General features: G+C 59.6%; 2 protein-coding genes across 6 annotated transcripts; one reads left to right on the forward strand and one right to left on the reverse strand.

The window, feature by feature from the left end:
- The first annotated feature begins 1440 nt into the window (after positions 1 to 1440).
- Positions 1441 to 10444, forward strand: DENND1C (DENN domain containing 1C). Of its 2 annotated transcripts, none has more exons than XM_025457198.2 (23): positions 1441 to 1596; positions 2886 to 2950; positions 3031 to 3074; positions 3200 to 3249; positions 3447 to 3566; positions 3651 to 3720; positions 3910 to 3984; positions 4075 to 4140; positions 4239 to 4292; positions 4406 to 4516; positions 5194 to 5294; positions 5383 to 5428; positions 5541 to 5642; positions 5744 to 5869; positions 6737 to 6841; positions 7639 to 7729; positions 7818 to 7858; positions 8079 to 8150; positions 8820 to 8864; positions 8933 to 9040; positions 9248 to 9315; positions 9468 to 9675; positions 9767 to 10444. In XM_025457198.2, the coding sequence occupies exons 1-23, from the start codon at positions 1580 to 1582 to the stop codon at positions 10382 to 10384; spliced, it is 2403 nt and encodes an 800-aa protein (XP_025312983.1). In that variant the 5' UTR covers positions 1441 to 1579; the 3' UTR covers positions 10385 to 10444. The 2 variants fall into 2 exon arrangements, with proteins under 2 accessions (XP_025312983.1, XP_025312985.1); XM_025457200.2 differs by having other exon boundaries at positions 9872 to 10444.
- A 256-nt stretch (positions 10445 to 10700) lies between these two features.
- On the reverse strand, positions 10701 to 14772 carry CRB3 (crumbs cell polarity complex component 3). 4 transcript variants are annotated; one of them, XM_049098031.1, is made up of 8 exons: positions 14398 to 14772; positions 13473 to 13794; positions 13265 to 13372; positions 13050 to 13138; positions 12509 to 12684; positions 11718 to 11791; positions 11314 to 11457; positions 10701 to 10965 (listed from the first exon to the last, which is right to left on the reverse strand). In XM_049098031.1, exons 5-8 carry the CDS (start codon positions 12588 to 12590, stop codon positions 10894 to 10896), a joined length of 372 nt encoding a protein of 123 aa, XP_048953988.1. In that variant the 5' UTR covers positions 12591 to 12684; positions 13050 to 13138; positions 13265 to 13372; positions 13473 to 13794; positions 14398 to 14772; the 3' UTR covers positions 10701 to 10893. The 4 variants fall into 4 exon arrangements, with proteins under 4 accessions (XP_048953988.1, XP_025313020.1, XP_025313022.1 ...); XM_025457235.3 differs by lacking the exons at positions 13265 to 13372; positions 13473 to 13794; XM_025457237.3 differs by lacking the exons at positions 13050 to 13138; positions 13265 to 13372; positions 13473 to 13794; positions 14398 to 14772 and adding an exon at positions 12917 to 13035.
- Between the last annotated feature and the right edge of the window lie 447 nt (positions 14773 to 15219).

Consider the following 15219-nt stretch of genomic DNA (forward strand, 5'->3'; position numbering starts at 1 on the left):
AGTCAATTGGCCCCACCTCCTAATACCATCATCTTGGGGGGTGGAACTCAATCTGTGAATTTGGGGAAGGACACAAATTCATTCAGTGTCTAGCAAGGTCTAAGAGTGTGAGAAGAGAGAGGGGGAAGGCCGATGTGCCATCATCCCCAGGCCTGGCTGTGGTCCAGCCTCCCTGGAGAAAAAAAAGGGACACCGGGCTCTCTCAGCCTCATCCACCTGTGTCTTGGCTGGAGGCTTTAGAGGGATGTGTGTGTGTGTCTGTTCACATGTTTGTGCACCTGCTCCCCCCCCCCCCCCACTCCTTGGCATGGAAATACCTTGCACCCATGGTCACAACAGACACGTGCAGAATGAGAATCCCCAGTCACCTGCATCTCTACATGATCTGATGGACTAGACACAAATCCCACAGCCACACACACACCCACATTCACCTCCAGATACCCTGGGACAAGCCAGACATGAGGATTCTTGCACATGCACACCTACATCCACACAGACATCCTCAGCATCTTTCAGGAGGCCAAGAAGTCTTGCGGACTCTGTCGAATTTTGACTCCTAAGCACGTCTGTGGGATTTTGTGTGTAGGTGCGTGACCATGGGGACCTCTGCCTCTGTGCCTGCACGTGCGTCCCTGTGCTTCACAGGGACAGTGTGCCCCTCTGTCCACTTGCATTCTGTCTCTTCCTGAGACTGCAACTCTGCTCTGGTGTGTCTGGACAAGTCCCTCTCCATGTGTGCGACGGCGTGTGGCTCTGACTCTGGCCTGTGGCCGGGTCCTGACCATATCCGCCCCTTTGTCACTGCTCTACCTACATCCGTGCCCTAGGCACTCCTGTCTCTCGCCCAGATCTGATCTCTGTGGTGCACAGCTGTGGTCTGTTGTCTCTGTCTGGAGCTGCCCGCTGGCTGCACCGGTGTGTGACCTCTGTGTCTATCACACAGAGGCCGGGCAACGACCGCTCCCTCCGCATGTGTGCTGTCCCTCTGCATTCATCGCGTCGGGTCCAGACAGACTCTGTTCTGTGTGCTGTGACTATGCAGGCCTGATTGTCTGTGTCAGTCACTTCCTGGCTCTGTATGTGTCTGTCTGTCTGTCTGTTCCTGTGTACTGACTGCTGTCTGCCCACCTCCCTGGCTCCCTGGCGTCCACTGTCCAGCCTGGCTCCCTCTGGTGGCCCTACAGGGAATGGCCCCTACAGAGGGACCAAAGGAAGGACGAGTTGTGCAGAGGAGGCATTTTAGGCAAATTCTGAATCTTTGGCTGCCCCAGAGACAAGGGGGCTTGGGTGTGATGACAGGGCCCCAGAGGTGCCCTGGCCCGGCAGGACGGTGCCGGGGGTCTAGCCTCTGAGCCCGCCGCCCATCCCACCCATCCTCAGAAGGCTAGGAGGCAGGACGCCTGGGTCTCTCACAGGGGTGGGGGCGGGGGCCTCCCTCCTGGGACGTCACCCGTCAAACTTCCTCTCTCGGCCACACAGGAAGCCGAGCGGGCTCGGGGCCCAGCCCTGCGCAAGCACAGGCCCCGGGGACCCCTGGGGCAAGGGCCCCACCGCCAGCGGCGGCCCTGCAGGGACCATGGGATCCAAAGCTGAGTAAGAGCTGCGCCCTCCCCTGCTCTCTGGACCAGGATTCCCAGAGCAGGCCTGGGCTGGGGCCGAGGGGTGCTGGGCTGGGGCAGGCCCCGGCGGGGACAGGTGGCCGGGACTGGGGCTGGCCTTTCAGCAGGCCCGCGGTGTGAACTGGACTTTCAGGCACACTCCGGCCACTCGCAGCTCCTCTTCCCTCTTTCTCTTTCTCCTTCCGGCTCTGTGTGACTAAGTTTGTAACTCTGAGTGGGCACCCCTTGGTGTGCCAGAGAGATGGGGAACATGGCTTGGGGGGGATCAGCGGGGGACAGGGTGGTGAGACAGATTGTGTGGGTCCGTGTGCCCGGTGCTTGTGTGGGACCATGTGAGCATGAGGGTGAAGTGCCGGGGGTTCCCGCATCGGGGACTGTACATGTCTGCAGCCAGTCCCCATCCTGCCCTGTGTCTCTCTTCAAGTCTCATTGCCCCTCTCCCTGAGTCCACGTCCCAGTATCCTCTGGTGGGGGGGGTGGTGGTGGAGGGGTGGGCGGGGACAAGGGAGGATGGCTGAGAATCCAGGGGTCCCAGAAGTACCAGGGCATGCCGCCCTCCTTCCTCTGATGAGAAATCTGGGGTCAGCCCCTGGGGCACCGTGAAGCCCGACACACAGACACACAGGCAGGAGCTCTTGCTCTCACGACCACAGGAATCCACACACATTTACCCAGCCACGCTCACGGCCACGCAGGAGACTGTGGATGTCATTCATCCTCACACAGGCTTGGTCACACACACTCACACTCCCCCCCCGACACCTACAGTGGACAGTCAGGCAGACTCAGGGTAGAGTCACACACACACACACACACACACACACACACACACACCTCTGCATGGTCACATAAGTCCTACTCACACATACACATCTGCATGCTCACACAAGTCATGCACACATGCACACACACACACACACATCCTGCACATTCACCTAAGTCCTGCTCACACAAGTCATGCAACACATAAATACAAGTCACATGCTCGTGATCAGGTACACATGCATATCTGTGTGTACACACAAGTCACGCACACACACACAGTCGCATTCTCACTCTGCTCCATACCTCTGTCATGCACATACAGTCAACACTAGTGTTCGCACAGCATCACACGACCTATACACTGCTACAAATCATTGAGGTCACAAACACACAGCTGCACCTGTCACACACACACATACAGAGCAGCAGACACGACCACATACACAGAAGCAAGCCCCTGGACCCACTAAGCCATGTCCCACATGTCCTGTCCCACAGAGGGGGTCCACCTGCCATGTTTGATTGGTTCTTTGAAGCAGCCTGCCCTGCCTCCCTGCAGGAAGGTGAGTTGGGGGTATCAGGTGGGAACGGGGACATGAGGATGGATCTGGGACCCTGGACTTAGAAGCCCGCTCTCCCGCAGATCCCCCCATCCTGCGGCAGTTCCCCCCAGACTTCAGGGACCAGGTATGCAGGCTGGCTCTTTGCTCCCCTGGAGCCAGAGTCAGTCCACCCAGGGGAAGAGACAGTCTTGGCCAGGGTTGTGGCCCAGCCTGGGTGGTCAAGCAGCGTGTGCTTCTCTCCATCTCCAGGAAGCTATGCAGATGGTGCCTAAATTCTGCTTCCCTTTTGATGTGGAAAGGTACGGAGGGAAACAGACACTCAAGGCCCCAAGGACTCAGACCTCTCAGGGACCCCCAGGATTCAAACACCCAGGGACCCTGACAACTGAGAACCTAAACACAGACTGGTGGACACAGTACTAGAAGTGCGGGGGTGGGGGGGCATGGATCAGAAAGCTGGGACCTTCAGGTCTCTAAGAGCCTTTCCCACCTGCAGGGAGCCTCCCAGCCCGGCTGTCCAGCATTTCACTTTCGCCCTCACCGACCTGAGCGGCACCCGCAGATTTGGTTTCTGCCACCTACGGGCTGGTGCCCACAGTTGCCTCTGCATCCTCAGGTGTGGGGTATGGGGCTCTGGGGTGGGGCTGGGAAGGGCCTCGGCCTAGGGGTACTTCGTAGAACCTATGTCTTCTCTCCACAGCCACCTGCCTTGGTTTGAGGTGTTCTACAAGCTGCTGAACACAGTGGGCGACCTCTTGGCCCAGGATCAAGTGAGACCAGCCCCCCTTCTTATTCCTGTGGGAGCCCCAGCCTTACCCTCCCAAGCCCCCAGCCAGGCTCAGAATCCCCAGGCCTGACCTAAGACCCTCAGCTCCTCCCAGACCACTCAGCACCACCACCACCCCCGGCCCCAAGGCCCCCAGAATCCCTTCTGGCTCAGACACCCCACTCCTACCCAGGTCTCTGAGATGGAGGAACTTCTTCTAAACCTGCTGCAGCAGCCCCTGCCTGGGACTCAGGCCTCCATAGAGCTGGTGAGTAGCCCTCAACCCCTGGGTGTCCCCCCTTGGGTGGACAGAGAGGCTGCACCCCAGCCCTGACCACACAGCTACACTCTCTCCCAGGGGAGCGGAGTGACACTCTCCAGCGCACAAAGCATCCCGCCCCCTGCCCCTGGGAACAGCCGGCCGGTGAGCAGAACTGGGGACCCGGTTAGATTGGGCACCCAGGGGAGGCCGACCCCCCGGCTGATCGATGCCCCCACCCATCGCTCCCCCCACCCCTCCAGCTTTCCTGCTTCGTAGCTCCCGACTCGGGCCGCCTGCCATCCATTCCTGAGAACGTGAGTGGACACGTGGGAGAGGGTTCTGGGGGGCGGGGAGAGATTTCGAAACCCAGAGTGGGGCTGTCGAATCCTGCGGTCCCTCGCGCCCAGCGCTTCTCTCCGGTCCTCAGAGGAACCTGACGGAGCTGGTGGTGGCGGTGACCGACGAGAACATCGTGGGGCTGTTCGCCGCGCTCCTGGCGGAGAGAAGGGTCCTCCTCTTCGCCAGCAAGCTGAGCACCGTGAGGCGGGGGGCCAGCCGTCCCGGGGCGGGGCGACGGGGCGGATCCCGAGCTCTAATTCCCCCGGGCGGGACTTGAGGCAAAGTCCTGGCTGGGTCCCTAACCCTGGCTGGGCCCTTCTGGGGGGGCTCAGAGTGGGCGGGGCTGTAGGGCCCCCTCTCCTGCAGGGCTCCGTCCAGACCCCGCCCACTAGGGGCCGGAACGACACTGGCTCCGCCCCTCTGGGGGCTGCGAGCCTGGGGAGCAAATCCTAGCTGCATCGCTAGGAGGAGGCCTGGGGTCTGGGGGGTCGGGAGTGCGGGACCCACGCGGGCTCCATCCCCAGGGGCGGGACCCAGGGCGCCGAGTCCTGGCCCCGCATCCTGGGGAGCGGTCGGGAGGGCTGCATATTAGCTCCGCCCCCTAAGGGCCTCTGCCCTGCGGAGTACTGGCTCCACCAGCGCCCAACACTGTCATTTGCGGAATTCTTGGTGTCCACAGGATTCCTAACGGGATTTGGATTTTCACCTCTTACCCAGCATTGCGTGGGGAAGGGGCGAGGAGGGGGAAACGGGGACAGGAGATTGGGGACGTGGGAAATGGAGCCGGGAGAGCCACCATCCGAAAGAGGGTCCTTGAAACTGGAGATGGGGGGAGGGTCCAGGCCTTGACCCCACGGCCCCCCCGCGTATCCGCAGCTGACATCGTGCGTCCACGCGTCCTGCGCCCTCCTGTACCCTATGCACTGGGAGCACGTGCTGATCCCCACGCTGCCGCCGCACCTGCTGGACTACTGCTGGTGAGGGACGGGGACTGGGGAAGGGACCTGGGATTCTGGGGACGCTGGGGCGGTGCCTGCATGACCCTGTCCCCTCGGTCGTCCGCAGTGCGCCCATGCCCTACCTCATTGGAGTGCACTCCAGTCTCGCCGAGGTGAGTGGTTGCAGCGCCGGCCGGGATCCCCCTCCTGCACCCCTAAATAAGCGCCCCCGCCAGAGATCCTCGGGCTCTGAGCGGCCGCCCCCACCCCCACTCCCCAACGCAGAGAGTGCGAGAGAAAGCCCTGGAGGAAGTGGTGGTGATGAACGTGGACTCCAATACCTTGGAGACGCCCTTCGACGACGTGCAAGCGTTGCCCCCAGATGTGGTCAGTGTCACCCCTTCTGTGTTCCTGCCGCGTCGCGGCCGCTGAGGCCCCACACCCGCTGGCTCACAGCTCAGAGCTCACAGCCTCCGCTGGTTCCCCAGGTGTCCCTGCTCAGACTGCGACTACGGAAGGTTGCGCTGGCGCCGGGGGAAGGGGTGTCCCGTCTCTTCCTCAAAGCCCAGGCCCTGCTCTTCGGGGGGTACCGCGATGCGCTCGTCTGCAGCCCGGTGAGCAGCGGGGAGGCCAGGGGAGAGGCCTCGTGGGCCACTGAAGGATTAATAATAGTAACAATAATGATGATGATGATGGTGATGGTGACGATACCTAGCCTTTATGGAGCGCTTACTCCGTGCCTCTGTTTGCTCATCTGTAAAATGGGATCCCCCTAGTACTCGCACAAAAGGGTCACATGCAAAATGTTTGGGGAGTGCCTAGCACATCGTGAGCACTTGACAAATATTAGGTTTTACTGTCACTATTATCTCAGGGAATGCTCACAACCCTATTATGAAATAGATACCATTATGGTCTCATTTTACATACGAGGAAGCCAAGGCTTGGAGAAGTCCCACAGCGGGGTGAGTGTTGAATGAAGCCAGAATGTCAGGATCTGCCCATTCTCAAGCCTTCCCACCACCATTTTTCACAACTATTTTATAAAAACTTGGGAGCAGGGGTCTATAATTCGAGCATTGGACATTTCTGTTGGCTCTGCTTTTACAACACATTCTGAATCTGCCAATATCTCCCCTTTTCCGTCTCCTCCCGGGGCTGGGCCCCATTACTGCTTGCCTGGATTAGCGCCTTCATCTCCTTCAGTCGTCTCTCATGGGCTCCCACCCTCGCCCACTACAATCTGTCCTCCCCACAGCGGCCAGAAGTCACCTGTGAGCACCAGAATCAGGTCCCGCCCTCCTCCTCCTCAAAGGGTTAAAGCCAAGACCTCCCTGCGCCCCCCCCCCAGACCCTGCACAAGATCAGACACACAGTAGGCACTCAATCAACGTCTGCTACATAGACATATGGGTAAAATAATGGAGACAGGTGGGCTCCAGGAGAGCCACGGAAGATCAGATCGCGAGTCTTTCTTCTAGGGCCAGCCTGTGACCTTCAGTGAAGAAGCCTTCTTGGCCCAGAAGCCGGGAGCGCCCCTCCAGGCCTTCCACAGGCGCGCTGTGCACCTGCAGCTGTTTAAACAGGTGCGCCAGAGCCCTGGGGGCGGAGCCGGGGCTGGGAGGCACAGCTAGGGCGGAAAATTCTGGGTCCTTGGAGGCGAGCCGGAGCTAGACAGGCAGCCGACTGGGTCCCATTGGGCGAGACTAGAGTGGGCCCGGCAGGGTCCCACCCTTCAAGGTCCCCGGGTGGAGACAGCATGACTGAACGCCTGTGTCCCTAAAGATGGGAGCCCCTGACTCCTGGGGGGATGAGATCTACCCCCCCAGGTCCCTGGGGAGATTGGGGTGGGATCAAATCTCTGGGTCCCTAAGGGTGGTGCGTCTGGGGCGGGGTGGGTGTGCGTGCGGGACTCTAAATGGGGCGCGTCCCGAGCGCTCACTCCTCTTGCTGGGGAGGAGGGGGGCGGGGGCTCTCGGGTCACAGGGACGCGTGGGGAGAGGTGCAGCCGGACTCCTGGGTTCTCGGGAGGTGGGCTGGACTCTAGGGCCCATCTGTGCGGGGATGGGTTCTCGGGTCCCTGAAGGTGAGGTCGACTCCTTCCAGGATTACTGAAACGAGGGGGGCCGGTCCAGGAGTGTCAGAGTCCGACTTCCGGGTCCTTCTGAGGGGCGGGGTCTGGTCCCTGCCAGGTCCTGACTGGGGCGGCGGGGAGAGGGTTGGACTTCTGGCTGCCCCAGGTGGCTCCAGACTCCTGGGTCCTAGGGGTGAGCCCCTGGAGGGGCCAGGGATGGCTTCTGAGTCTGTAGGGCCAGCAGAACCCTGAGTCCTCGAATTCAGATGTGTGGGTGGCAGCCCTTTCTGACCCTTACCGGGCCCCCAGTTCATCGAAGGGCGACTGGAGAAGCTGAACACAGGAGAGGGCTTCACAGATCTCTTTGAGCAGGAGATCACCTGCAGTGAGGCATCCTCAGGTGAGCTCTGTGCCTAGCCCGGAGCCCCCCCGCCCCACCAGCACCGCAGCCTGAGCCCACCAGCCATGACCACCTCTCCTCCTTGCAGGTGCTCTTCGCTCCTACCAGCTCTGGGCAGACAACCTAAAGGTAGGAACACCGAACACTTGCTTAGTGTTTATTATTGGATTCACTTAGCCTCCTAATGGTCCCCAGGGAGCGTCATCATTATGCTCAGAGACAGAAGTCAAGAAATCGAGACCTGGCGAGGGAGGGGGCCTTGTCCTGCACCACACAGCTGAGGGGGGGAGATGGAGTCCGGGGGAACCCCAAGGGACCAAGTCTCTCTCCTCCCATTCTCTCTCCCCAGAAAGGCGGCGGTGCCCTCCTGCATTCAGTCAAGGCCAAGACCCAACCAGCCGTCAAAAACATGTACCGCTCGGTGAGGCTACACTAGACAGGCCACTTACTGGGGTGACAAAGACAAGGGGACAAGGCACCTTTCAACCCCTCATGGGGACATGATATGTTAACCCCACATTTAAAGTGCACTTTTTTTTTTTATCTGAACTGAACCAGCAGTTAAACTGTTAACAAGTCTTCCTGCTTTTATTCTCCCGCGTACCTACTCATTTTTGTCAGGATCATTGGTTCCCTATTTAAAATTGACAACCTAGATTCATTGGTGAACATCCTTTGTCCTCAGACACGACGACAGTCCCAGCCTCTGCCCTTGTTTCTCTTCTCTCAAGCCCAGAAGTTTCCTGTGGCCAACTTCTGCAGCTTTGAGGTGTCCCTTAGGATTTACTCGAGTTGTCCCTTAGGATTTATTCCTTGCTTGGCTTTTGAATGCTGATACATTTTTACAACATTCCATTTTTGCCCTTCCCCATTTCATTCAGTGGTTACGTCCCCTAGGAATACTCCTTCTGTATTAGGCAAGCGGTGAGTTTGCATGGACTTCTCAGGTGGTAAGTGGAGAATTGTGACTTTCTGTGAGGCCCAAACGTGAACAGATGGCAAGACAGTTGTCCTATGATGGAGAGCTGAGCTCTCAAATGCTCAGGGTCAAGTCACTGTGGAGTCTAATTCTCTTTTGGCTCCTCCGCAGGCCAAGAGCGGCTTGAAGGGTATGCAGAGCCTTCTGATGTACAAGGTAAGGCCAGTGGCCAGTGGCCGGGGCAGTGGAAGAAGGGGCTCCTGGCTCACTCACCCTCTTCCTAGGATGGGGACTCTGGCCTGCAAAGGGGGGGTTCCTTGAGAGCCCCGTCCCTCACCAGCCGCTCAGATCGCCTGCAGCAGCGCCTGCCTATCACCCAGCACTTTGGAAAGGTAGGTATGCCTGCCTCACGGACCACCACCACAAATGCTCTCACCTGGAATTACCACCTAGGCCTCCTCCCATTCTGTCTTCATTCAGACACCTCACTCACAGTTCACCTACCCCAATATCCGGTGCCCACTTAACACTCACCCTCCCCCAGAAACCTGATTGGGTATTTCCTGAGGCCCTGCCCTCCGAGAATCTGTCTTTTGCAGAACCGGCCCATTCGCCCCAGCAGGAGGCGGCGGCTGGAGGAGAGACCTCCCCAATCCCTGGGGGAGAGGTAAGGCTCAATGGCTGGGGAGGGAGCCTTATTGGGAGTGGGAGGCCAAGACTGATGGGGAGGGTGGTCTCTAAACTCAAGAACCTCCAGAGCAGTCCAGTCAAAACTGGGGAGTCTTGAGCAGACATGTGAGGCGGCCCATCCTTACCCAGGGCACCTGCTCTGAGCCCTGAGGATGTCCAGGACCCATGGGCAGAGGAGGCTCTGGACAGCAGTTTCCTGGGGTCTGGAGAAGAACTGGATTTGCTGAGCGAGATTCTGGACAGTCTGAGCACGGGAGCCAGCAGGACGAGCAGCCTACGGCCCAGTCAGAGCTTGGACTGCTGCCACAGAGGGGACTCAGACAGCTGCTTCAGCCTGGTGAGAGCCTCCTAGTCCTCCCCCACTAGCCCATCCAGCCCCTCCAGCATCTGAAGGCCAGCAACTTGCCCATCTCCCCACCCCTACCCAGCCTGACATACCAGGAGGACCAAGATGGCAACCAGAGGATGAGAAACCACCAGAGCCTCAGCCCCTGTCCTTGTCTGCTGACCTGCCATCTCTGCACACCCTCCAGCCTTTAGATGCCATGATCTCCTCAGAGGACCCTACTTCCCAGCCACCCTTGGAGGCCAGCCAAGAAATCATCCTTCCATCCCAGTCCTCATCAGGTCCTGTGGACACATGCAGTCAAGGAGACCCTGAGTCCCATCTCCTAATCCTACATCTCTCCCCTTCCCCCAAGGAAGTCGAAGATCCCAGAGCCCAGGACAGCCCCTGCTCCCAGCTCTCCACAGCACCCACCCAGTCCAGCCCTCCAGAAAGCCCCCAACTTCTGGTCCCCACAAAGCCCAACACGGATATTACCCGGACCTCCCAACCCCTTGATTCTTCCTCAGATACCGGTTCCCCAGAGAATCCCAGATCCCAGCCTTCTGAGGTCCTGCTGGCAGAACCCGTTCACCCCCAGCTCCCGGAGGGGGCACCGGGAGCCCTCAGATCCCCTGCTGCACCTGCCAACGACTGGCAGGGGCCCCAGGCTAGGAGCGGGCCCAGAGTTGCTGAGCTTAAAAAGTGTTTTGAAGGTTAAGAATCAGGGTCCTGGAGGAGACCCCCGTCCTTCCTTCAATAAAGCCACAAGAACCCAAAACTGGTTTTCCTGGTGAGTTTATCCGGGGGCCCCTCTCTCTGCTCAGAAACACAGCCCATCCACTACCTTCCTCCTGGGGCAGCCTCCAGTTGGCTCGAAGGTGCAGCTGAAAGCCCCTCCCTTCCAGGAAGCCCTCCCAGCCCTCGGATCCTTGCAACCTTACAATTCATCTCTCAACAGCCTATGAGTCCTGAGTGTGTTCCTTCCATCTAGACTAATTCCTGCCCCCATCAGCTCAAAAAACAACAACAAAAAGTTTTAATATCTCTCACTACTGAATATATGTAAATATATAAAATGTGAGCAGCACATCTCCCTAGCCCTCAGGGACTGTCTTTAAAGCACCTTCTTCCCTTCTACTCTTAAGCACTGGGTAAGTTTGGTTGCCCAGAGAGGGCTCAGCCTTCCCCTAAGGTCACACAGCAAGGGAGATGGATAGAAAAGGGGACCTAGATGGGCAGGCAGCCCCGCACTGTCTCCTTGGAGTCCTGGGGAGCCCGGGCCTCGGCTGCATGGTTGAACTGAAAGGAAAGGAGAGGACTTGTCGGGCCTGTGCAGCAGCAGGACAAACAGCCGAGCGAAGACGGTGCAGCAAGCGCGGAGGCGGGCCCCCAGCCCCGGCACCCCTAACTGCAGGCAGAGTCAAGCAGAGGTGGCATGCTTCACCGAGCCCGCCAGGCAGGTGCCCCATGGCCCCCCAAGTCCTCCTGAACCATCAGAGGCTGTTGTCTCGGTGGCGGCTGCTGTATGTGAGCGAGCACCGGGCGGTCCTGGGCAGTGGTGGCGGCTGCAGCAGGCCCCAGCATTCAGATGAGCCGCTCCTCGGGCGGCAGCTTGAGGTTGGGGGGCGGCGGCACGCGGGCACCCACCTGCTCCTCGCTGCTGGGCCGGTAGGTGCCCTGTGTCTGCCGCTTCTCACGCAGTTTTCGCAGCAGCAGCACCAGCCCCACGGCCAGAAGCACGGCGGCCAGGAGGGAGAAGACCACAATGATGGCAGTGATGGCCTCCTGAGACTGCAGGAGAGGGGACAGGTTGTCCACCCTCGCCTGAGAAGCATCCAGAGCTCCTAATCTCTCCACCCACCCACCCCCCGCCAAAGCCCCCCACGATTCCCATCAATCACATCTGGGGCTCCCAGGCTCCCCTCTGCCATGCCTGGGATCTCCCTCCCAAGCACCTGCCACCTCTGGGAGTCTGGGCCCTTTCACCTGCTACGTGTGGGACACCTGAATAAATCCCTGTGACCCTCCTCCTACATATAACCCCAACTCACCAGGGCCCCATTGGAGCCAGAGCCGGGGGCAGAGGGTGTAATGGTGCCGTTCTCATTTACGTGGGGGTCCAGCGCTGTGGGGAGGGGGTGAGTAGAGAGGATAAGTTAATCTAGCCTTCCCACCTTGGCACGACTGCACCTTCCTTGGGCATCCCTCAGTTAGGACCCTGCCTTTCTCCGTCTTCCGTTCTGGTGGAGACTGTGGGTACCCTGCATGCAGGGGCTGGCCTGGTTGTTTCTGCTCCTCTAGCCACCCCCAAACTCGGCAAAGCCCAGCAGTGAGTAATCAGCCACCAGTAGTTTGCAGTTTGTGCTGAGTTGGGGTCTGCTGTAATGGACGGTGTCTGTCTGGTCGGCAGACCCTGCCCTTCCCCCCCCCCCCCCCCCACCCCTCCAGCCCTCCCTCGGCCCTTAAGGATCTGGGTGGATCCTGCGTTTCCCTGGAGTGTCTGACTCACATCTCCCCCCAGGCTCCCGAAACTGAAATAGGACTGAAAGGCTGGGTCCACACCTATGGCCAGTCTGGTCAACCCAGGCAGGCCTCCTCCTGGCTCCCAGTCCGCCCAAAACACCTCCAGCACACGGAGACTCAGGTGCACAGGCTCCTGTCCCCGGCTCACAAGTCCACCTTCCCCGGGAACTCAGGAATTCTACACCAACTCCAATCGTGCAAGGAAATCCCTACCCCTGCCCGACCCTGTAGCCTCCTCTCAAGGTATCCGGTGACCGCTCCGCGTTCTTGACCTCTCCAGGGCCCAGGTAACCCCCGCGCGCCCCCCGCCGGTACCTACTTTGCCCCCAGGCCCGGCCCCAGCGGGCCGGCAGCAGCGGCAGGCCGAGCGCCAGGAGCAGCCCCAGGCCGGGGCTCGCCATGGGCCGGGCGACGGGCTGGTGGCACCGGGGACCGGGCTTCGCGGGCGCGCTGCTTCTACCGCATCTCGGGCCGGGGGTCCCCGCGACCCGGCACCTGGGGCGGCAGAAAGAGAAAGGCCGGGGCGTGGGGGACGGGCCCGGACCCTGGCGCAGGCCGAGAGGAGGGATGACCCGCCCCGGGCACCCAGGAGTCCCGCCCCGCCCCCGCCGCCAGAGGTCAGAGATTAAAGATTAACTCGAGGCGGCGCGTTCCCGGGCTGGGGAAAGGGAAGGGGGCCGGAGGGGGTAGGGGGAGGCAGGCCAAGCCGCGCGTCCTACCTCCCTACCTGGCCCAGGCGTCTCCGACCTGGCTCAGGTTCCCGGTCCGGGTCCCTGGCTCGAACCCCCGGTGCGTCCGTCGGTAGCTCGGGCTCCTCCAGCCCCGCCCGCTCACGTGACCCGGAAAGTTTAGTCACTCACCTGGGAGGGGAGCGCACTTCCGGCTTGTGCACCTGAGCCTAGATGGGAGGGCGGAGCCAAGCGGAGGTGGGACCGCGCCAGGGACGCACCTGTAACGGGAACCCAATTCTATAATACGGAAGAGTAAAAAGGCGCGGAAGCGCGCAGGTGTACGACGGCCCTTCCACCTATATTGCGGGCATATCTGTAGGATCGCGTTAGTGTGGAGACATTACCGGGCGTGGAGACACTGGTGCATGAGGCACTCCTGTCTGGGGCAGGCCTGAATGGGTGGCCCCTAATAAAAACACACCTGTGTGGTACACACCTGCCTAGGAGCCAACCTGTAGGGAAGACATTTGCGTGGATATATGAGAAGAACCCCTATGGGAGACATCTGCATTGAATCACACCTATTTGGAGTATAGCTGAACGGAAACATACCTGTGTAGAAAACAGCCGTTTAGAGCACACCTGCATTATAGCAAACACCTAACTGAGACACGCTGATGTAGGATACATTTGTCTCGGAAACGCATCTGCATGGCTCGCCCATGAGACGAACAACACTAGTATGAGGAATCCCTGTGGGGAAATGTATTGGAAAGACCCGTACAAGACACAACTGCATTTTAGTACACCTCATAGGACCCAGGTATATGCAAATATGCCCATACAGGTGTGTACTTAACTACAACATACCTATGGGGGGGGCGGGGGGAGCCATATAATGTATTCCTGGGTGGGTTTCTGTTGAGAAACACACCTGTGAAATGAAGGCATAAGCCTGGTATGAGGAACATCTGCATAGAATTGAGATCAAATGAAAAAAAAAAAGACCTGAGAACATCTGCATGAGGCACACTCATATTGAAGCACACTGGAGCTTCAGGGGGGCGGGGGCCTCAATACACAGAGGCTTGTGTGTATTGAGGCCCACCTGTCAGGGATGTATCTGAGGCATTCCCAGGCATTTCTCTGGGAAAACGTCTGTATTCCCCATGTTGTAAGGCACCCGCAAGGACCCCCCTGTGAAGAAAACACCTGTGAGGGGACCCTCCTGAAGGGGCCCTTTGGTCTGGGACCCACAGGTGCGTTTGAGCACACCTGTCTGGGCAGAGCTAAATGTGCCCCTAAGGCCGTCCCTTCCGATAAAGGACGGTGGTAATAAGACCACCACCCCCTGGGAACTCTGGGGTGAAGAGGAAGGGTTAAGGGGAAATTAACACTTTTAGAGTATAGAGCAGCGGGTAAGAATTCCAGGTCTGGTTAAATCCCCGCTTTGCCCCTTTCTGGGCATGTGGCCTCGGGGGAGCAGTTTAACCTTCTGTTCCTTGGTGTGTGAAGTGGGAAAGCCAGTCCCACCTACCTTATAGGGTTTCGGCGAGGACGACGCGAGGGGTGAGTAAAAGGCCTGAGTTGTGCAACGCCGGGAATCAATGTTAGCTATTGTTATTACTTTTCGCCCAGTGGTCTGGCCGCCCCTCCCCCTAACGGTGACTCGAGAAACTGCGCCCGAAAGGAGTGGGCGGGACTTTCGGCAGGTGCAGCGAGCGCGACAGGCGGGTGCCCCGCCTCCAGCGCTCGGCTCCCCGCTCTTCCTCCGCCCTCGTGCCTGGGACACTTAGGTCCATCCCCAGGTTGGTCTGGAGAGAGCAGTTCGCACGGCGACTGGATCCGGCTGCGGCCTCTTTAAGGCGGCCGGGCGGGCCCGGGGCTGCGGGGGCTCCAGGCAGCACCGGGTGGACGCGGAAGCCCCGCCCAGGTGGGGCGGGAGGGCGGCGCTCCGGCAGCTCCGGCCAATAGGAAGCCGACCTTGCAGCCGCGCCGCAGGTTGATCTTCCGTTTCGCAGTCTGAGTGGGACCGAACGCAAGGCTCGCGGGCGGGATGTCGGGTTCCAGGGAGAAAGCACCGCTGCTCGATCTTCGGTTTCTGCGACCGAGCGGGGAATGTGAAGTGAGCGGGCGGGCAGATGGAGGGCTGGAAGGCGTAGGGTTGGCTCTTCTGCAAGTCTGGGGAAAACGAGGACTTTATTGCCTAAAGAGGGGAGGGAGGTCAAGTAGAAAGGGATTACGAAACCAAATCCCTGATATCTCTCCGCTGGGCCCGCTCGGGAAGAGGGTAAACTGAGGCACACAAGGCGGAACTCTGAAAGCAGAATTGACCCCATTGATCTCTCCAGCCCCTCTC

This window comes from Canis lupus, chromosome 20 (genome assembly GCF_003254725.2).
Source record: "Canis lupus dingo isolate Sandy chromosome 20, ASM325472v2, whole genome shotgun sequence".
Lineage (NCBI taxonomy): Eukaryota > Metazoa > Chordata > Mammalia > Carnivora > Canidae > Canis > Canis lupus.